Source organism: Oncorhynchus gorbuscha, linkage group LG09, assembly GCF_021184085.1.
Source record: "Oncorhynchus gorbuscha isolate QuinsamMale2020 ecotype Even-year linkage group LG09, OgorEven_v1.0, whole genome shotgun sequence".
Taxonomy (NCBI): domain Eukaryota; kingdom Metazoa; phylum Chordata; class Actinopteri; order Salmoniformes; family Salmonidae; genus Oncorhynchus; species Oncorhynchus gorbuscha.
Genome location: NC_060181.1, coordinates 99,103,368 through 99,126,491, shown reverse-complemented (window position 1 = coordinate 99,126,491; position 23,124 = coordinate 99,103,368). Strand labels below are relative to the sequence as shown.

The 23,124-nt window shown below is 46.2% G+C and overlaps 1 protein-coding gene across 1 annotated transcript in view; it reads left to right on the top strand.

The window, feature by feature from the left end:
• The window catches only part of LOC124044307 (ras-associated and pleckstrin homology domains-containing protein 1-like), a 204,739-nt gene extending 182,127 nt beyond the window's left edge, over positions 1–22,612 (top strand). Inside the window, 7 exon segments of the mRNA XM_046363961.1 lie at positions 13,749–13,847; positions 14,706–14,826; positions 15,735–15,868; positions 20,311–20,454; positions 20,457–20,681; positions 20,684–20,740; positions 20,742–22,612. Coding sequence (XP_046219917.1) covers positions 13,749–13,847; positions 14,706–14,826; positions 15,735–15,868; positions 20,311–20,454; positions 20,457–20,681; positions 20,684–20,740; positions 20,742–22,418 — 2,457 coding nt within the window. The 3' untranslated portion in view covers positions 22,419–22,612.
• Positions 22,613–23,124: the final 512 nt, after the last annotated feature.

Sequence of the window (23,124 nt, the reverse complement as noted above, 5' to 3'; positions counted from 1 at the left end):
GCTACCTTCGCTTTATAGAGTTACCTTCGCTTTATAGAGTTACCTTCGCTTTATAGAGTTACCTTCGCTTTATAGAGTTACCTTCGCTTTATAGAGTTACCTTCGCTTTATAGAGCTACCGTCGCTTTATAGAGCTACCTTCGCTTTATAGAGTTACCTTCGCTTTATAGAGTTACCTTCGCTTTAACTCCAACCCTGTTCCTGGAGAGAGACCCTCCTGTAGGTTTTAACTCCAACCCTGTTCCTGGAGAGAGACCCTCCTGTAGGTTTTAAATCCAACCTTGTTCCTGGAGAGATACCCTCCTGTAGGTTTTAACTCCAACCTTGTTTCTGGAGAGATACCCCCCTGGAGGTTTGAACTCCAACTCCAGTTGTAACTAACCTGATTCAGTTTATCAACCAGCTAATTATTAGACTGTGCTAGATTAGGGTTGGAGTTAACCTACAGGAGGGTAATCTCTCCAGGAACAAGGTTGGAGTTAAAACCTCCAGGAGGGTATCTCTCCAGGAACAGGGTTGGAGTTAAAACCTACAGGATTTCCTAATATTTAGCAAACCACACGGGCACACTCCAACACTAACATAATTTACACACACAGTATTTGTGTTTAGTGAGTCCGCCAGATCAGAGACAGTAGGGATGATCAGGGATTTATTTATTTCACCTTTATTTAACCAGGGAGGCCAGTTGAGAACACCTTTATTTAACCAGGTAGGCCAGTTGAGAACACCTTTATTTAACCAGGTAGGCCAGTTGAGAACACCTTTATTTAACCAGGTAGGCCAGTTGAGAACACCTTTATTTAACCAGGTAGGCCAGTTGAGAACACCTTTATTTAACCAGGTAGGCCAGTTGAGAACACCTTTATTTAACCAGGTAGGCCAGTTGAGAACACCTTTATTTAACCAGGTAGGCCAGTTGAGAACACCTTTATTTAACCAGGTAGGCTAGTTGAGAACACCTTTATTTAACCAGGTAGGCCAGTTGAGAACACCTTTATTTAACCAGGTAGGCCAGTTGAGAACACCTTTATTTAACCAGGTAGGCTAGTTGAGAACACCTTTATTTAACCAGGGAGGCCAGTTGAGAACACCTTTATTTAACCAGGTAGGCTAGTTGAGAACACCTTTATTTAACCAGGTAGGCTAGTTGAGAACACGTTTATTTAACCAGGTAGGCTAGTTGAGAACACCTTTATTTAACCAGGTAGGCCAGTTGAGAACACCTTTATTTAACCAGGGAGGCCAGTTGAGAACACCTTTATTTAACCAGGCAGGCTAGTTGAGAACACCTTTATTTAACCAGGTAGGCCAGTTGAGAACACCTTTATTTAACCAGGGAGGCCAGTTGAGAACACCTTTATTTAACCAGGGAGGCCAGTTGAGAACACCTTTATTTAACCAGGGAGGCCAGTTGAGAACACCTTTATTTAACCAGGGAGGCCAGTTGAGAACACCTTTATTTAACCAGGTAGGCCAGTTGAGAACACCTTTATTTAACCAGGGAGGCCAGTTGAGAACACCTTTATTTAACCAGGGAGGCCAGTTGAGAACACCTTTATTTAACCAGGGAGGCCAGTTGAGAACACCTTTATTTAACCAGGCAGGCCAGTTGAGAACACCTTTATTTAACCAGGCAGGCTAGTTGAGAACACCTTTATTTAACCAGGTAGGCCAGTTGGGAACACCTTTATTTAACCAGGGAGGCCAGTTGAGAACACCTTTATTTAACCAGGGAGGCCAGTTGAGAACACCTTTATTTAACCAGGGAGGCCAGTTGAGAACACCTTTATTTAACCAGGGAGGCCAGTTGAGAACACCTTTATTTAACCAGGCAGGCCAGTTGAGAACACCTTTATTTAACCAGGTAGGCTAGTTGAGAACACCTTTATTTAACCAGGTAGGCCAGTTGGGAACACCTTTATTTAACCAGGGAGGCCAGTTGAGAACACCTTTATTTAACCAGGCAGGCCAGTTGAGAACACCTTTATTTAACCAGGCAGGCCAGTTGAGAACACCTTTATTTAACCAGGCAGGCCAGTTGAGAACACCTTTATTTAACCAGGTAGGCCAGTTGAGAACACCTTTATTTAACCAGGTAGGCCAGTTGAGAACACCTTTATTTAACCAGGTAGGCTAGTTGAGAACACCTTTATTTAACCAGGCAGGCCAGTTGAGAACACCTTTATTTAACCAGGTAGGCCAGTTGAGAACACCTTTATTTAACCAGGTAGGCTAGTTGAGAACACCTTTATTTAACCAGGTAGGCAAGGTGAGAACACCTTTATTTAACCAGGTAGGCCAGTTGAGAACACCTTTATTTAACCAGGTAGGCCAGTTGAGAACACCTTTATTTAACCAGGTAGGCTAGTTGAGAACACCTTTATTTAACCAGGCAGGCCAGTTGAGAACACCTTTATTTAACCAGGTAGGCCAGTTGAGAACACCTTTATTTAACCAGGTAGGCTAGTTGAGAACACCTTTATTTAACCAGGTAGGCAAGGTGAGAACACCTTTATTTAACCAGGTAGGTCAGTTGAGAACACCTTTATTTAACCAGGCAGGCCAGTTGAGAACACCTTTATTTAACCAGGTAGGTCAGTTGAGAACACCTTTATTTAACCAGGTAGGCCAGTTGAGAACACCTTTATTTAACCAGGGAGGCCAGTTGAGAACACCTTTATTTAACCAGGTGGGCTAGTTACAATTCGCAATTTGCAATTCGCAATTTACAATTGCGACCTGGCCAAGATAAAGCAAAGCAGTTCGACAGATACAACGACACAGAGTTACACGTGGAGTAAAACAAACATACAGTCAATAATACAGTAGAAACAAATCTATATGCAAAAGAGGTGAGAAGGGAGGTAAAGGCAAAAAAGGCCATGGTGGCAAAGTAAATACAATATAGCAAGTAAAACACTGGAATGGTAGTTTTGCAATGGAAGAATGTGCAAAGTAGAAATAAAAATAATGGGGTGCAAAGGAGCAAAATAAATAAATTAATTAAATACAGTTGGGAAAAAGGTAGTTGTTTGGGCTAAATTATGGGTGGGCTATGTACAGGTGCAGTAATCTGTAAGATGCTCTGACAGTTGGTGCTTAAAGCTAGTGAAGGAGATGTTCTCTGTTTAGTGAGTCCTCCAGATCAGAGGCAGTAGGGATGACCAGGGATGTTCTCTGTTTAGTGAGTCCTCCAGATCAGAGGCAGTAGGGATGACCAGGGATGTTCTCTGTTTAGTGAGTCCTCCAGATCAGAGGCAGTAGGGATGACCAGGGATGTTCTCTGTTTAGTGAGTCCTCCAGATCAGAGGCAGTAGGGATGACCAGGGATGTTCTCTGTTTAGTGAGTCCACCAGATCAGAGGCAGTAGGGATGACCAGGGATGTTCTCTGTTTAGTGAGTCCTCCAGATCAGAGGCCGTAGGGATGACCAGGGATGTTCTCTGTTTAGTGAGTCCTCCAGATCAGAGGCAGTAGGGATGGCATCGTGTTATATTGATAGGTGGGTGAAAGGGACCATAATTCTGTCCTGCCTGAGCATTCTGTGTACTACCTGTCACTGCTAGTAACACCAACACTGTGTACTAATTGTCACTGCTAGTAACACCAACACTGTGTACTACCTGTCACTGCTAGTAACACCAACACTGTGTACTACCTGTCACTGCTAGTAACACCAACACTGTGTACTACCTGTTACTGCTAGTAACACCAACACTGTGTACTACTTGTCACTGCTAGTAACACCAACACTGTGTACTACCTGTCACTGCTAGTAACACCAACACTATGTACTACTTGTCACTGCTAGTAACACCAACACTGTGTACTACTTGTCTGCTAGTAACACCAACACTGTGTACTACTTGTCACTGCTAGTAACCAACACTGTGCACTACAAGTCACTGCTAGTAACACCAACAGTGTGTACTACTTGTCACTGCTAGTAACACCAACACTGTGTACTACTTGTCTGCTAGTAACACCAACACTGTGCACTACAAGTCACTGCTAGTAACACCAACAGTGTGTACTACTTGTCGCTGCTAGTAACACAAACACTGTGCACTACAAGTCACTGCTAGTAACACCAACAGTGTGTACTACTTGTCACTGCTAGTAACACCAACACTGTGTACTACTTGTTGCTGCTAGTAACACCAACACTGTGCACTACAAGTCACTGCTAGTAACACCAACACTGTGTACTTCCTGTCGCTGCTAGTAACACCAACACTGTGTACTACTTGTCTGCTAGTAACACCAACACTGTGTACTACTTGTCTGCTAGTAACACCAACACTGTGCACTACTTGTCACTGCTAGTAACACCAACACTGTGCACTACAAGTCACTGCTAGTAACACCAACACTGTGTACTACTTGTCTGCTAGTAACACCAACACTGTGCACTACAAGTCACTGCTAGTAACACCAACACTGTGTACTACTTGTCTGCTAGTAACACCAACACTGTGCACTACAAGTCACTGCTAGTAACACCAACACTGTGTACTACTTGTCTGCTAGTAACACCAACAGTGTGTACTACTTGTCTGCTAGTAACACCAACACTGTGTACTACTTGTCTGCTAGTAACACCAACACTGTGCACTACATGTTGAACCTAGCAGCACCTGTAAAATCCCTGTAGCTAGTTAGCAGCACCTGTAACTTAACTGTAGCTAGTTAGCAGCACCTGTAAACTTACTGTAGCTAGTTAGTACCACCTTTAGCTAGTTAGTACCACCTTTAGCTAGTTAGTACCACCTGTAAACTCACTAGTAACACCAACACTGTGTACTACTTGTTGCTGCTAGTAACACCAACACTGTGTACTTCTTGTCACTGCTAGTAACACCAACACTGTGTACTTCTTGTCACTGCTAGTAACACCAACACTGTGTACTTCTTGTCACTGCTAGTAACACCAACACTGTGTACTTCTTGTCACTGCTAGTAACACCAACACTGTGTACTTCTTGTCACTGCTAGTAACCAACACTGTGTACTACTTGTCACTGCTAGTAACACCAACACTGTGTACTACTTGTTGCTGCTAGTAACACCAACACTGTGTACTTCTTGTCACTGCTAGTAACACCAACACTGTGTACTTCTTGTCACTGCTAGTAACACCAACACTGTGTACTTCTTGTCACTGCTAGTAACACCAACACTGTGTACTTCTTGTCACTGCTAGTAACCAACACTGTGTACTACTTGTCACTGGTAGTAACACCAACACTGTGTACTACTTGTCACTGCTAGTAACACCAACACTGTGTACTACTTGTCACTGCTAGTAACCAACACTGCATATGTCTGACTCTCGCTGTAATGATGCCCAGGAGATTCATATATTTTGAATATAGGGTAGTCTTGAATCTCTTCATGTTATGTTAGCAAAGCACTCAGTGAGGCCAAAGACCCAGCCGCTAGTAACATGTTGAACCTAGTAGCACCTGTAAACTCACTGTAGCTAGTTAGTACCACCTGTAAACTCACTGGAGCTAGTTAGTAGCACCTGTAAACTCACTGTAGCTAGTTAGTACCACCTGTAAACTCACTGGAGCTAGTTAGTAGCACCTGTAAACTCACTGTAGCTAGTTAGTAGCACCTGTAAACTCACTGTAGCTAGTTAGCAGCACCTGTAAACTCCCTGTAGCTAGTTAGTACCACCTGTAAACTCACTGTAGCTAGTTAGTAGCACCTGTAAACTCACTGGAGCTAGTTAGTACCACCTGTAAACTCACTGGAGCTAGTTGGTAGCACCTGTAAACTCACTGTAGCTAGTTAGTAGCACCTGTAAACTCACTGGAGCTAGTTAGTAGCACCTGTAAACTCACTGTAGCTAGTTAGTAGCACCTGTAAACTCACTGTAGCTAGTTAGTACCACCTGTAAACTCACTGTAGCTAGTTAGTACCACCTGTAAACTCACTGTAGCTAGTTAGCAGCACCTGTAAACTCCCTGTAGCTAGTTAGCAGCACCTGTAAACTCACTGTAGCTAGTTAGTACCACCTGTAAACTCACTGTAGCTAGTTAGTAGCACCTGTAAACTCACTGTAGCTAGTTAGCAGCACCTGTAAACTCCCTGTAGCTAGTTAGTACCACCTGTAAAATCACTGTAGCTAGTTAGTAGCACCTGTAAACTCACTGGAGCTAGTTAGTAGCACCTGTAAACTCACTGGAGCTAGTTAGTAGCACCTGTAAACTCACTGTAGCTAGTTAGTAGCACCTGTAAACTCACTGGAGCTAGTTAGTAGCACCTGTAAACTCACTGGAGCTAGTTAGTAGCACCTGTAAACTCACTGTAGCTAGTTAGTACCACCTGTAAACTCACTGTAGCTAGTTAGTAGCACCTGTAAACTCACTGGAGCTAGTTAGTACCACCTGTAAACTCCCTGTAGCTAGTTAGTACCACCTGTAAACTCACTGTAGCTAGTTAGCAGCACCTGTAAACTCCCTGTAGCTAGTTAGTACCACCTGTAAACTCACTGTAGCTAGTTAGTACCACCTGTAAACTCCCTGTAGCTAGTTAGCAGCACCTGTAACTTCAATGTAGCTAGTTAGTACCACCTGTAAACTCCCTGTAGTTAGTTAGCAGCACCTGTAACTTCAATGTAGCTAGTTAGCAGCACCTGTAAACTTCCTGTAGCTAGTTAGTACCACCTGTACACTCACTGTAGCTAGTTAGCAGCACCTGTAAACTCACTGTAGCTAGTTAGTACCACCTGTAAACTCACTGTAGCTAGTTAGCAGCAGCTGTAAACTCACTGTAGCTAGTTAGTACCACCTGTAAACTCACTGTAGCTAGTTAGTACCACCTGTAAACTCACTGTAGCTAGTTAGTACCACCTGTAAACTCACTGTAGCTCGTTAGCAGCAGCTGTAAACTCACTGTAACTAGTTAGTACCACCTGTAAACTCACTGTAGCTAGTTACTAGCACCTGTACACTCACTGTAGCTAGTTAACAGCACCTGTAAACTCACTGTAGCTAGTTAGCAGCACCTGTAAACTTCCTGTAGCTAGTTAGTACCACCTGTACACTCACTGTAGCTAGTTAGCAGCACCTGTAAACTCACTGTAGCTAGTTAGTACCACCTGTAAACTCACTGTAGCTAGTTAGCAGCACCTGTAAACTCACTGTAGCTAGTTAGTACCACCTGTAAACTCACTGTAGCTAGTTAGCAGCACCTGTAAACTCACTGTAACTAGTTAGCAGCACCTGTAAACTCACTGTAGCTAGTTAACAGCACCTGTAAACTCACTGTAGCTAGTTAGCAGTACCTGTAAACTTCCTGTAGCTAGTTAGTACCACCTGTACACTCACTGTAGCTAGTTAGCAGCACCTGTAAACTCACTGTAGCTATTTAGTACCACCTGAACACTCACAGTAGCTCCAGCTGGAATCATGCCTACTGCCCAAGGCATTGCTGGTGCTTTGAAAATACTGTATTCCAAATGTCTTCATGTTATGTTAGCCAGGTTTGGTTTTTGTTGTTGAAGAGAATAGTAGGGACACTGCTCGCTCCCAAATACCTTCTCATATACTTCACTTCCTGAAAGGGAGGGAAATAGATTTCTTTGTATCCTTTTGTGACTCATCTTTCAAAACTTCACAGTCCCAGATTTTAAAAAACAGACTAGGAGCTTTAAAGAGTGGATAGGCGGAGGGAGACTGGGGAGATGGGAGCTTCCGTTTGCCTTGTTGTTTTGGGACACTGATTCTCTGCAGTGATGGTGTTTGGGACACTGATTCTCTGCAGTGATTGTGTTTGGGACACTGATTCTCTGCAGTGATGGTGTTTGGGACACTGATTCTCTGCAGTGATGGTGTTTGGGACACTGATTCTCTGCAGTGATGGTGTTTGGGACAGAGTGGGGGAAAGGAGAACGCAGGGACGTTCTTTATATTGGCAGTATTAGAGGCTGACTCCACAGCCATGTCAATTATGAACATAATATTTAACTTTCTTTTCCTCAGGAAAGTAACCTAGTAAACAGAGAAGTTGTTCCGGTTTGATGGTAATGTTTCCATGTAATCCCTGATGGGAGTAACTGGGTAGAACAGAGGGATGGAGGATGTTGGATCCAGTGATGATTTTAGCATTTAAATCTTGGTGAGCCAACAACAACAAAAAACCAAGTGGGAAGCAGCCAGCAAAGCCACAATACAATACAATACAATACAATACAATACAATACAATACAATACAATACAATACAACACAATACATTACAGCCAGCAAAGCCACAACACAATACAATACAATACAATACAATACAATACAATACATTACAGCCAGCAAAGCCACAACACAACACAATACAGCCAGCAAAGCCACAACACAACACAACACAATACAGCCAGCAAAGCCACAACACAACACAATACAGCCAGCAAAGCCACAACACAACACAACACAATACAGCCAGCAAAGCCACAATACAACACAATACAATACATTACAGCCAGCAAAGCCACAACACAACACAATACAATACAATACAGCCAGCAAAGCCACAACACAACACAATACAGCCAGCAAAGCCACAACACAACACAATACATTACAGCCAGCAAAGCCACAACACAACACAATACAACACAATACAATGCAATACAATACAGCCAGCAAAGCCACAACACAACACAATACAATACAGCCAGCAAAGCCACAACACAACACAATACATTACAGCCAGCAAAGCCACAACACAACACAATACAATACATTACAGCCAGCAAAGCCACAACACAACACAATACAATACAGCCAGCAAAGCCACAACACAACACAACACAATACAATACAATACAATACAATACAGCCAGCAAAGCCACAACACAACACAACACAATACAATACAATACAATACAATACAGCCAGCAAAGCCACAACACAACACAACGCAATACAGCCAGCAAAGCCACAACACAACACAACACAATACAATACAATACAGCCAGCAAAGCCACAACACAACACAACACAATACAATACAATACATTACAGCCAGCAAAGCCACAACACAATACAATACAATACATTACATTACAGCCAGCAAAGCCACAACACAACACAATACAATACAATACAATACATTACAGCCAGCAAGGCCACAACACAACACAACACAATACAATACAATACAATACAATACAATACATTACAGCCAGCAAAGCCACAACACAACACAACACAATACAGCCAGCAAAGCCACAACACAACACAACACAATACAATACAGCCAGCAAAGCCACAACACAACACAACACAATACATTACAGCCAGCAAAGCCACAACACAACACAACACAATACAGCCAGCAAAGCCACAACACAACACAATGCAGCCAGCAAAGCCACAACACAACACAACACAATACAGCCAGCAAAGCCACAACACAACACAATACAGCCAGCAAAGCCACAACACAACACAACACAATACATTACAGCCAGCAAAGCCACAACACAACACAACACAATACATTACAGCCAGCAAAGCCACAACACAACACAATACAATACAACACAATACAATACAGCCAGCAAAGCCACAACACAACACAATACAATACATTACAGCCAGCAAAGCCACAACACAACACAATACAATACAATACAATACAATACAATACAGCCAGCAAAGCCACAACACAATACAATACAATACAATGCAGCCAGCAAAGCCACAACACAACACAACACAACACAACACAATACAATACAATACAGCCAGCAAAGCCACAACACAACACAACACAATACAATACAATACAATACAACACAGCCAGCAAAGCCACAACACAACACAACACAATACTATACAATACAATACATTACAGCCAGCAAAGCCACAACACAACACAATACAATGCAGCCAGCAAAGCCATAACACAACACAACACAATACAATGCAGCCAGCAAAGCCACAACACAACACAACACAATACTTGCACTATAATGGTGACAAGCGGTGCCCACAAACTGTTGGGGCCGACATAAAGCTGTCCCCAACACCTTACCAACACCTGACCACTAATACACCTGGCTATCAGCGAAGCTTTGTCTGGCAGCGAAGCAGTTCATTCAGCCTCATTTACTGCCTTTTAAAAAAACAAATTATTAGGTTGAGGCACATGGGCTACTAACATCTTACTACACAACATACACTTAGTATTACTTTCTTAGCTACAGTATACATCTCCCTGGCATATTACATCATTTATACAGCAGCAAACAAGACATTTTGGACTCACCTTGTTGTGCTGTTCTCACTTGAACAGGAAGGTGCGCGGCGGTCTTGTCATGGAACTCTGCCGTTCTCTGGATTTACAGTGCTTTCAAAAACAACTGGACGCAGGATTTACAATTCAAATCATATTTTATTGGTCACATACATGTGACTAGCAAGTGGGTCTACGGGTGTCAGGTAAGGTGGAGGTGATATGATCCTTGACTAGTCTCTCAAAGCACTTCATGATGACAGAGGTGAGTGTTGCGGGGCGATAGTCATTAAGTTCAGTTACCTTTGCTTTCTTGGGTACAGAAACAATGGTGGCCATTTTGAAGCATGTGGGACAGTAGACTATATAGTCTAGGGATAGGGAGAGATGGAATATGCCTGTAAAGACACCAGCCAGCATGCTCTGAGGATGCGGCTGGGGATGCCGTCTGAGCCGGCAGCCTTGCGAGGGTTAACACGCGTAACTGTCCTACTCGCGTCACGGAGAAAGAGAGCCCACAGTCCTTAGCAGCGGGCCACGTCAGTGGCACTGTGTTATCCTCAAAACGGTGAAGAAGGTGTTTAGTTTGTCCGGAAGCAAGACATCAGTGTCCGCGACATGACTGGTTTTCCCTTTGTAGTCTGTGATTGTCTGTAGACCCTGCCACATACATCTCGTGTCTGAGCGGTTGAATTGCAAATCCACTTTGACTCTATGCTGACATTTTGCTTGTTTGATTGCCTTGCGAAGGGAATAACTACACTGTTTATATTCAGCCATATTCCCAGACCTCTTTCCATGGTTAAATGAAGTGGTTCACGCTTTCAGTTTTGCGCAAATGCCGCCATCTGTCCACGGTTTCTGGTTAAGTCCAGCGAAGTTCTTTGATGGCCGTCGAGGTTTTGACTTGGGGTGGGATGTAAACGCCCGTGGCGATGACGGAGGAGAATTCTCTTCGGAGATAATATGATTGGCATTTAATTTTGAGATATTCTAGGTCGGGTGAACAAAATGACTCAATGACTTGAGTTCCTGTATGTTCCTAGAATTACACCATGAGCCGTTAATCATGAACCCCCCCCGCCCTTCTGCTTCCCGGAGAGATATTTATTCCTGTCTGAGAGATGAACTGAGAATCCTGCTTTACTGACTCCGACAGAGTATCCCGAGAGAGCCATGTTTCCGTGAAACAAAGTATGTTGCCCCGATGTCTCTCTGGAAATAACTTTGTTATCCAAAGAATGAACATTAGAGAGTAATATACTCGGAAGCGGTGGGTGGTGCTCCTACTGAGTCGAACCAGCAGGCCGCCTCGAGTGCCTCTCCTCCACCGGCGATATTTTGGGTCGGCCTCTGGAATAAGTTAAATTGCTCTGGTGAGAGTGAACAAAGGATCTGGTCCAGGGAAGTCGTATTCCTGGTCGTAATGCTGGTAGTTCTGGTGAGTTACCGACGCTCTAATATCCAATAGTTCTTCCCAGCTGTATGTAATGACAAACATTTCCTGAGCTAATAATGTAAAAACAATTACATAAAAACAAAATACTGCAAAGTTTTCTAAGAGCTAGTTGTGATGCTGCCATCTGCGTCGGCGCCATCTTCCGAGTTGAACGAATGTTCAAAACGTATTTTCAGAAAGTTCCCAGAGTTCCCCGTTGTCTTGAACTCACTGAAGTCAAGTTTTCATAGGTCATAGTTAACAGTTGTTTTGAGTGCAGCACAAATCATGGTTCATTGACAGCCAATGTTGAATGTTTATCATTTTAAACTTGGAAAAGAGACACTTAATCCCAGATTTCGGACCACACAGCCGCGGGCACTGATTCCTTCCAAACCCCTCATCGTTGAATTTACGATTTACGATTTGTTGTGTAATGTTTATGTCCAATGGCCGATGAGCACCGATACGTTTTATCTATAATTTATCTTCATTATTTCTCTTCATATGACAACGATTAAAAAGGATTTGCCAGTAGATTGTCGACTTGATTGATTGATGATGATGATGATGACTGCTCACTAAGATTGTGAACGTGTGATGTTGACATGATCAGTCCAATCAAAGCTACGGTAGATATAACGTGATTTGACATTTTATCTGTGGCCAATGACCTTGAGTCTTCTTGGATGGGCACTTCTAATGTAAATCTATGGCAGCACCCGATGGGCTCTCTCTCCTCTTACACTTGGCAGTGACATAAAGTCCCCATGAGTGACAGAACACTGAGCCAATCACGGCGCAACACACTGTATTTTCTGCTGGCTTTCCCCACCACCACAGAAAGCACTGAGCTAGACTGAAACACCTGAGTTTTGGAGCTGCCTTACTCAAGAAAACAAAAACAGACCAATAAGATGTTTGTATGCGGCTTTATTATTAACTCAATGATTTACATTATTTACAAACTGATATGTGACACGTTTTAATGCCAAAATAACATGCAAAACAGGCAGAGCCCCACCTGCCCTGAATGACAGATCGTCAACTGGTTGGATCTCTACCTTGTCTGCCTTTGAGGAGCCTTATACAGCGTCACACTGCCATCTAGTGGCACAGTGTATAAACCCACTGAGAAATCATCTCTGCATTGAGCAGGGCTTGGGTCATCTCTGGGCTTTTAGCCCAATTCATCCATCAGGGCACGAAGGTCCAAACCTAGGTAATCTTTTCTAATTAAAAAAATAATATATATATATTTATATATATAGGGCCAATTTAAATCATGTATTTAACTCCTATTAAGAGAGATTTCTTTATCTGGATGTGTACTTTTGTCAAAATCTGAAGGTCAGGGCTTGATAAATCATTGTCTCAATGGTAGGGATTATCTGAGCAGGGCTTGGGTCATTGATAAATCATTGTCTCAATGGTAGGGATTATCTGAGCAGGGCTTGGGTCATTGATAAATCATTGTCTCAATGGTAGGGATTATCTGAGCAGGGCTTGGGTCATTGATAAATCATTGTCTAAAACCTTGTATAATTTGGTCAGCAGAATCTGTCCCATGAGAGATTAAAGACAAACATGTTTATCGTTGTGATGCGTCGTCGTTACATGTTCTGTATCTATGCTGTCATTCATCATTAACGTGTCCTACTGTCTGTCTGTTCAGCATCCTCAGATCCAGAAGAAATCCCAGCATGCTATCTACGTGGTCGTTAATATATCCCATTGTCTCTGTCTGTTCAGCATCCTCAGATCCAGAAGAAATCCCAGCATGCTATCTACGTGGTCGTTAATATATCCCATTGTCTCTCTGTCTGTTCAGCATCCTCAGATCCAAAAGAAATCCCAGCATGCTATCTACGTGGTCGTTAATATATCCCATTGTCTCTCTGTCTGTTCAGCATCCTCAGATCCAGAAGAAATCCCAGCATGCTATCTACGTGGTCGTTAATATATCCCATTGTCTCTCTGTCTGTTCAGCATCCTCAGATCCAGAAGAAATCCCAGCATGCTATCTACGTGGTCGTTAATATATCCCATTGTCTCTCTGTCTGTTCAGCATCCTCAGATCCAGAAGAAATCCCAGTACGTCAAGTACCTGTGTTGTGATGACGTCAGAACCCTACACCAGTGGATCAATGGGATACGCATCGCCAAGGTAACGTTACGTTTCCTCAGCAACAACGTAACGAGAGAGAGAGAGAAAGAGAGAGTCGAGGAAAGCAGAGCCATAGTCTGGGTACTCACAGAACATATTGGACAGAATACCTTAATGGTCAAACTTGATGTATTTGAAAGCTGTGGGAACATTTGAGAAAGCTGGGCTGTATTCACTATCAACCAAACGGAACAAACCAGGGAGGGACCTATCTGAATTTGTTAAATAGATACTCCAGTTTTCGTTGTAGACCGTTTTGCTACGTTGCAAACCGACAAATGAATGCACCCCTGTCTGTTGACTGACTAATGAATACACCCTGATGTCTGTTGACTGACTAATGAATACACCCTGATGTCTGTTGACTGACTAATGAATACACCCTGATGTCTGTTGACTGACTAATGAATACACCCTGATGTCTGTTGACTGACTAATGAATACACCCTGATGTCTGTTGACTGACTAATGAATACACCCTGATGTCTGTTGACTGACTAATGAATACACCCTGATGTCTGTTGACTGACTAATGAATACACCCTGATGTCTGTTGACTGACTAATGAATGCACCCCTGTCTGTTGACTGACTAATGAATACACCCTGATGTCTGTTGACTGACTAATGAATACACCCTGATGTCTGTTGACTGACTAATGAATACACCCTGATGTCTGTTGACTGACTAATGAATACACCCTGATGTCTGTTGACTGACTAATGAATACACCCTGATGTCTGTTGACTGACTAATGAATACACCCTGATGTCTGTTGACTGACTAATGAATACACCCTGATGTCTGTTGACTGACTAATGAATACACCCTGATGTCTGTTGATCTCTGTATCTCCAGTATGGGAAGACCCTGTATGTGAACTACCAGGAGGCTATGAAGAGGACTGAGGCAGCCTACGACTGGTCTTCTCTCTCTAGCTCCTCTATCAAGTCTGGATCCAGCTCCTCCAGCCTGCCTGGTGAGTGGTGGTGGACAGACACACACCTGCAACACAATACACACTCAGCTACAGCATAGCAGGGTCTATTTTTATTTCAATTCAGTCATTTCAGGAAGTACAATTCCAGGAATTTCAGATTTGAAATGGATTAGTCCCCAAAGATTTGTAGTTGCGGGGCCTCCCGAGTGGCGCAGCGGCCTAGGGCACTGCATTGCAGTGTTGCAGCGTCACTACAGCCTGAGGTTCAATCCCAGGCTGTGTCAATACCGGCCGCGGGGTGCTCTAGCGACTCCTTGTGGCGGTCCCAGTCGCCTGCAGGCTGACCTTGTCGGTCAGTTGAACGGTGACACATTGGTGCGGCTTTAGCAGGTCATGTTTTAGAGGACTCATGACTCGACCTTCGCCTCTCTCCAGCCCGTTGGGGAGATGCAGCAATGAGACCTTCGCCTCTCCCCAGCCTGTTGGGGAGTTGCAGCAATGAGACCTTCGCCTCTCCCCAGCCTGTTGGGGAGTTGCAGCAATGAGACCTTCGCCTCTCCCCAGCCTGTTGGGGAGTTGCAGCAATGAGACCTTCGCCTCTCTCCAGCCCGTTGGGGAGTTGCAGCAATGAGACCTTCGCCTCTCCCCAGCCTGTTGGGGAGTTGCAGCGATGAGACCTTCGCCTCTCCCCAGCCTGTTGGGGAGTTGCAGCAATGAGACCTTCGCCTCTCCCCAGCCCGTTGGAGAGTTGCAGCGATGTGACTAGATTGTAATCATGAAATTGGGGGAAAAAATATTTAAAGAATAAATAATAATATTGGTTCTTGCTATAACACTCCTCTCTCCACCCTCTCACTTTCTTTCTCCTCGCTCTCATCTCGTTCCCTCCCTCCCCCTCTTCATTCTCTTTCTCTCTCTTTCTCCCTGCCTCCTCTCTCTCCCTACAGAGTCCCAGTCGACCCACTGCAGTAGTGATAGTGGTGTTGCTGTGTCAGAGAACAACCTGTCAGGCCACAGCCGCTCTCAGAGCCAGGTCAGCTCCATCTTCTCCGAGGCCTGGAAGAGAGGCACCCAGGATGAGGTACCGCCTGTACTGACACCCTCAAACCCTTACCCTGTCACCTGTCTCTATTGACCTGCCTCAGTATTCCTCACCTGTCTCTATTGACCTGCCTCAGTATTCCTCACCTGTCTCTATTGACCTGCCTCAGTATTCCTCACCTGTCTCTATTGACCTGCCTCAGTATTCCTCACCTGTCTTTATTGACCTGCCTCAGTATTCCTCACCTGTCTCTATTGACCTGACTCAGTATTCCTCACCTGTCTCTATTGACCTGACTCAGTATTCCTCACCTGTCACCTGTCTCTATTGACCTGCCTCAGTATTCCCCACCTGTCACCTGTCTCTATTGACCTGCCTCAGTATTCCCCACCTGTCACCTGTCTCTATTGACCTGCCTCAGTATTCCCCACCTGTCACCTGTCTCTATTGACCTGCCTCAGTATTCTCCACCTGTCACCTGTCTCTATTGACCTGCCCCACTATTCCTCACCTGTCACCTGTCTCTATTGACCTGCCTCAGTATTCCTCACCTGTCTCTATTGACCTGCCTCAGTATTCCTCACCTGTCTCTATTGACCTGCCTCAGTATTCCTCACCCATCTCTATTGACCTGCCTCAGTATCCCTCACCTGTCACCTGTCTCTATTGACCTGCCTCAGTATTTCTCACCTGTCTCTATTGACCTGCCTCAGTATTCCTCACCTGTCTCTATTGACCTGCCTCAGTATTCCTCACCTGTCTCTATTGACCTGCCTCAGTATTCCTCTGGGTTGACCCTAGAATGTCGTCGGGACATCAGTGTTGCGGTGTCCAACGTGGACACTGTCATTGGTCCGTTCCAGGGGTGACTGACTGTGTCTGTTGTCTCTCCCCTCCACTGTTCTCCCCAGGAGAGGAAGGTCAAGTCAGTCAAGTTTCATACGGTGCCCCTGTGCACTGGAGGGACGGAGGTTTGAGGTCGGGGGGGTTACTCTCGTTTTAACATTAGACTTCTGTAATCCGCACGTTTCTTCAGAACACTAACAGAACTGGGTCACCCTTGGTAACAAGTGGTTTAATGTGTGGTTAAGGACGTTTGCTAACTGAGGCTGTGAGACTCGTGACTTTCTGACCACACAGCACTGGTGTGTTACTGTGTTACTGTGTTACTATACAGCACTGTGTTACTGTGTTACTGTGTTACTGTGTTACTACACAGCACTGGTGTGTTACTGTGTTACTATACAGCACTGGTGTGTTACTGTGTTACTGTGTTACTACACAGCACTGGTGTGTTACTGTGTTACTACACAGCACTGGTGTGTTACTGTGTTACTGTGTTACTGTGTTACTGTGTTACTGTGTTACTATACAGCACTGGTGTGTTACTGTGTTATTATACAGCACTGGTTTGTTACTGTGTTACTGTGTTACTGTGTTATTATACAGCACTGGTGTGTTACTGTGTTACTGTGTTACTGTGTTACTGTGTTACTATACAGCACTGGTGTGTTACTGTGTTACTGTGTATCCTAATTACTGTGTTAGCGTTTTTCACTACTCCCCTGGCTTGTGTGTGCTTCCGTATCCTGTCTGGGTATCACATCCGAACACTGATGGGTCTACAGTCTAAATATGTCTCTTGGTCAGAGTGCAGGAAGACATTTCCTTGTGATGTGGTCTGTTGAATGTACATGGTGGTCTGAATGTACAGGTGAATGTACAGGTGGTCTGTTGAATGTACAGGTGGTCTGTGTTTTTAAAGTCCAATTCTACTCTTGAGTTGCCATTTGTTTATTTTTTTTCCTGAATGTACAGGTGGTCTGTTGAATGTACATGTGGTCTGTTGAATGTACAGGTGGTCTGTTGTAGTCTGTTGAATGTACAGGTGGTCTGTTGAATGTACAGGTGGTCTGTGAATGTACAGGTGGTCTGTTGAATGTACAGGTGGTCTGTTGAATGTACAGGTGGTCTGTTGAATGTACAGGTGGGTCTGGTCTTGAATGTACAGGTGGTCTGTTGAATGTACAGGTGGTCTGTCTGAATGTACAGGTGGTCTGTTGAATGTACAGGTGGTCTGCTGAATGTACAGGTGGTCTGTTGAATGTACAGGTGGTCAGGTGGTCTTGAATGTACAGGTGGTCTGTTGAATGTACAGGTGGTCTGCTGAATGTACAGGTGGTCTGCTGAATGTACAGGTGGTCTGTTGAATGTACAGGTGGTCTGCTGAATGTACAGGTGGTCTGTTGAATGTACAGGTGGTCTGTTGAATGTACAGGTGGTCTGTTGAATGTACAGGTGGTCTGTTGAATGTACAGGTGGTCTGCTGAATGTACAGGTGGTCTGTTGAATGTACAGGTGGTCTGTTGAATGTACAGGTGGTCTGTTGAATGTACAGGTGGTCTGCTGAATGTACAGGTGGTCTGTTGAATGTACAGGTGGTCTGTTAAATGTACAGGTGGTCTGTTGAATGTACAGGTGGTCTGTTGAATGTACAGGCCGTCTGTTGAATGTACAGGCGGTCTGTTGAATGTACAGGCGGTCTGTTGAATGTACAGGCGGTCTGTTGAATGTACAGGCGGTCTGTTGAATGTACAGGCGGTCTGTTGAATGTACAGGTGGTCTGTTGAATGTACAGGTGGTCTGTTGAATCTACAGGTGGTCTGCTGAATGTACAGGCCGTCTGTTGAATGTACAGGTGGTCTGCTGAATGTACAGGTGGTCTGTTGTGGTCTGTTGAATGTACAGGTGGTCTGTTGTGGTCTGTTGAATGTACAGGTGGTCTGTTGAATGTACAGGTGGTCTGTTGAATGTACAGGTGGTCTGTTGAATGTACAGGTGGTCAGGTGGTCTGTTGAATGTACAGGTGGTCTGTTGAATGTACAGGTGGTCTGTTGAATGTACAGGTGGTCTGTTGAATGTACAGGTGGTCTGTTGAATGTACAGGTGGTCTGTTGAATGCACAGGTATTCTGTTGAATGTACAGGTGGTCTACTGAATCTACAGGTGGTCTGCTGTGGTCTGCTGAATGTACAGGTGGTCTGCTGAATGTACAGGTGGTCTGCTGTGGTCTGCTGAATGTACAGGTGGTCTGTTGTGGTCTGTTGAATATACAGGGTGTCTGTTGGGGTCTGCTGAATGTACAGGTGGTCTGTTGTAGTCTGTTGAATGTACAGGTGGTCTGTTGAATGTACAGGTGGTCTGTTGAATGTACAGGTGGTCTGTTGTGGTCTGCTGAATGTACAGGTGGTCTGTTGAATGTACAGGTGGTCTGTTGCGGTCTGTTGAATGTACAGGTGGTCTGTTGTGGTCTGCTGAATGTACAGGTGGTCTGTTGAATGTACAGGTGGTGGTCTGTTGAATGTACAGGTGGTCTGTTGTGGTCTGCTGAATGTACAGGTGGTCTGTTGAATGTACAGGTGGTCTGTTGTGGTCTGTTGAATGTACAGGTGGTCTGTTGAATGTACAGGTGGTCTGTTGAATGTACAGGTGGTCTGTTGCGGTCTGTTGAATGTACAGGTGGTCTGTTGTGGTCTGCTGAATGTACAGGTGGTCTGTTGAATGTACAGGTGGTCTGTTGAATGTACAGGTGGTCTGTTGCGGTCTGTTGAATGTACAGGTGGTCTGTTGTGGTCTGTTGAATGTACAGGTGGTCTGTTGAATGTACAGGTGGTCTGTTGTGGTCTGTTGAATGTACAGGTGGTCTGTTGAATGTACAGGTAGTCTGTTGAATGTACAGGTGGTCTGTTGCGGTCTGTTGAATGTACAGGTGGTCTGTTGAATGTACAGGTGGTCTGTTGTGGTCTGTTGAATGTACAGGTGGTCTGTTGAATGTACAGGTGGTCTGTTGAATGTACAGGTGGTCTGTTGAATGTACAGGTGGTCTGTTGAATGTACAGGTGGTCTGTTGAATGTACAGGTGGTCTGTTGAATGTACAGGTGGTCTGTTGAATGTACAGGTGGTCTGTTGTGGTCTGTTGAATGTACAGGTGGTCTGTTGAATGTACAGGTGGTCTGTTGAATGTACAGGTGGTCTGTTGAATGTACAGGTGGTCTGTTGAATGTACAGGTGGTCTGTTGAATGTACAGGTGGTCTGTTGAATGTACAGGTGGTCTGTTGTGGTCTGCTGAATGTACAGGTGGTCTGTTGAATGTTATGCATCAATGCAGTGCTACCAAAATAGGACACTAATGTCTTCCAGTGTTTTACCCAGTCTGGCAGTTTAAAATAACAATGTTTGCTTTCTACCATCTTAATAGTAGTAATGTAACCACTTCTATATCATAATCTAACTCAGATTTCTCTCTCTCGTTCTCTTGTTTTCTCTCGCTCCCTCTCTCCTTCTCTCAATCTTCCTCTCGTTCTCTCTCTCCTGTTTTCCCTCTCTCGTTCTCTCTCCCTCTCTCTCGTTCTCTCTCTCTCTCTCTCGTTCTCTCTCCCTCTCTCTCGTCCCTCTCTCTCGTTCTCTCTCTCTTTCTAGTTGAGGATGGAGTCAGTGAGCAGACCCTACCCTCTGACGCTGCCCCCCATGCACCAGTCAGCCCCCCCATCCCGAACTAGCTACACCAGTGTCTCCCCTGAATCCTCGCCCTCTCCCCCCGACCCTCCCCCTCCTCCTCCACCTCCCCCTCTCCCCAACCCCCTCACCAGGCTGCCCCCACCCTGTTCGTTAAGTACAGCACCATTGCCCGCCTGCAGGGTGGCGCCAACCAGACTGCCAATCATTACAATGTCCAGCCAATGGGGCAGCAGCAAGGCCCTCCAGCCCCTCCCCTCCAGTCTGTCAAACCCAACTACAACACCATGCCATTGGCTCCCACTCTCCACAACCCTCCCCCTCCTCCTCCCCCTGCTCCATGCCTTCTCCAGGCTCAGCCATGGCCTCTCTGAGACTTGGCCCCCCAGCCCTGTTCCTCAGTTCATCCCCCTCCTCCCCCCAGGCCCAAACCCTGCCCCCCCTCCCCCAGAAGAGGACCACCAGTGCCCCCTCTCAGTAACACCGGGCTGCAGCAGTTCCTGGCCCAAAAGTTCCCCAATATGAACTACGACTTCTCCGACTTGGATGGCCAACCTGTGTCCCCTCCTCCTCCTGCCCTCTCCCCCCATGTCACCCCTGCACCTCCCAGAACCTTCTCTGGTGTCTTCCCGCCCCAGACTGCTCCTAAGACCTTTGGTCCAGGGATCCCCTTGTCCCCAGTCTCACCCTCCCCTCCTTCTGGTCCAATGAAAAAGCAGCAGAGCTTCTCGACAGGCCATTCACCCAATCAGCCACCTCCCACCATGCCCAAACAGCACAGCTTCTCCTCTAAGACCCTCCCCCTGTCCGCCCCAATCTCCCCGACCCCCTCCCTGGTCAAACAGATAGTCAACCAGTTCCCCGGAGCCCCCTGCTGCCCCAGTCCCCCCGGCCCCCTCCCTGGTCAAACAGATAGTCAACCAGTTCCCCGGAGCCCCCTGCCCCCCAGTCCCCCGGCCGTCAAGACCAAACCAAGATGGCAGCCAGGGGTTCAGATCCCCCCCAGTCCCCAGAGTTCCCCCTCCTCCCCCTGAGGACAGCCTGGACTTCCCCCTCCTCCCCACTCCGTCCCCACCCCCGCTCCTCCCCCTCTCTCCCCTGCCAAGATGGGCTCTCCTATTAAGAAGTCTCCCTCCTCCACCTCAACCGGCTCCTTCGGGAAGAGGGGGCCTCCTCCCACCCCCCAGCGCGCCTCCTCCATCAAGTCTAACTCCTCAGGGGAATACCAGGAAGAGGCCCAGGTCCAGAGGCAGCCTAAGAAGGTGGAATCTCTGGTCAGTAAGTTTGCCCAGCCTGGCCTCGGCTCCTGCAACTCCTCTGCTGCTTCCTCCTCTGGATCTCCTGCTAAGGACTTGGGGCCTCCTGCTCCTCCTAAACCAGGCAAGCTGAACCTGTCAGCTCTCCCTCTAGTCCTCCAGGGTCTACAGACAGGGCAGCACTGCCAGCCCAGTGGAGACTTCCCCTCTCCTCCTTCAGAGCTCGATTTCTTCCCCCCACCTCCTCCCGACTCTGAGCTGCTCCAACCGCCCCCCCTCCTCTCTGAGCTCCACCCGGGGGCCCCCAGGGTCGCAGTCGTCAACCCCCAACCGCAGGCCACGCCCATCTCCCACCCCGTCAGCCAATCATCATGGAAGACCCAGTCTCTGAAGAAGACTCCGCCTCCGACACTGCACAGGCTGTCCCGGAGCAACACGGTCCAAGACCCCTTACCCCTGTCCCCCCCGCCCTTTGCCTGTCCCCTGCCTCCCACCTCCCCCGGGGTACCTAAGGGGGGCGGTACCCTCTCCTCGGTCCAACCCAACTTCCTGGAGGACCTGAACCGGACCTTGAAGAGGAAGTCCATAACGCGGCACGGCTCCCTCACGCGGCACGGCTCCTCCCGGCTGGAGCCCGTCTCCATGGACGACATGGCCCTCCCCCCACCTCCCCCAGAGCTGCTGCTGGACCAGCAGAGGGGGGGGCAGGGCGGGGGCCACGGGTACATGTCCTCAGGCTATGCAACGTTACGGCGGGGGCCGCGCCCTGCCCCGCCCAAACGGGACCAAAGCACCAAACTGACGGGAGAGTGGTAGCTAGGAGGTAGCAGGGGCAAGATGAGGACTAGGGCTGAGCTACCCAGGCTATAGACCCAATCAGGCTACAGACTGACTACAGGCTATAGACCCAATCAGGCTACAGACTGACTACAGGCTATAGACTAAATCAGGCTACAGACTGACTACAGGCTATAGACTAAATCAGGCTACAGACTGACTACAGGCTATAGACCCAATCAGGCTACAGACTGACTACAGGCTATAGACCCAATCAGACTACAGACTGACTACAGGCTATAGACCCAATCAGGCTACAGACTGACTACAGGCTATAGACTAAATCAGGCTACAGACTGACTACAGGCTATAGACCCAATCAGGCTACAGACTGACTACAGACTGACTACAGGCTATAGACTAAATCAGGCTACAGACTGACTACAGGTTATAGACCCAATCAGGCTACAGACTGACTACAGCCTATAGACCCAATCAGGCTAGAGCTACAGACTGACTACAGGCTATAGACCCAATCAGGCTAGAGACTACAGACTGACAACAGGCTATAGACTGACTACAGCCTATAGACCCAATCAGGCTACAGACTGACTACAGCCTATAGACCCAATCAGGCTATAGACTACAGTCTGACTACAGACTATAGACCCAATCAGGCTACAGACTGACTACAGCCTATAGACCCAATCAGGGTACAGGCTACAGACTGACTACAGCCTATAGA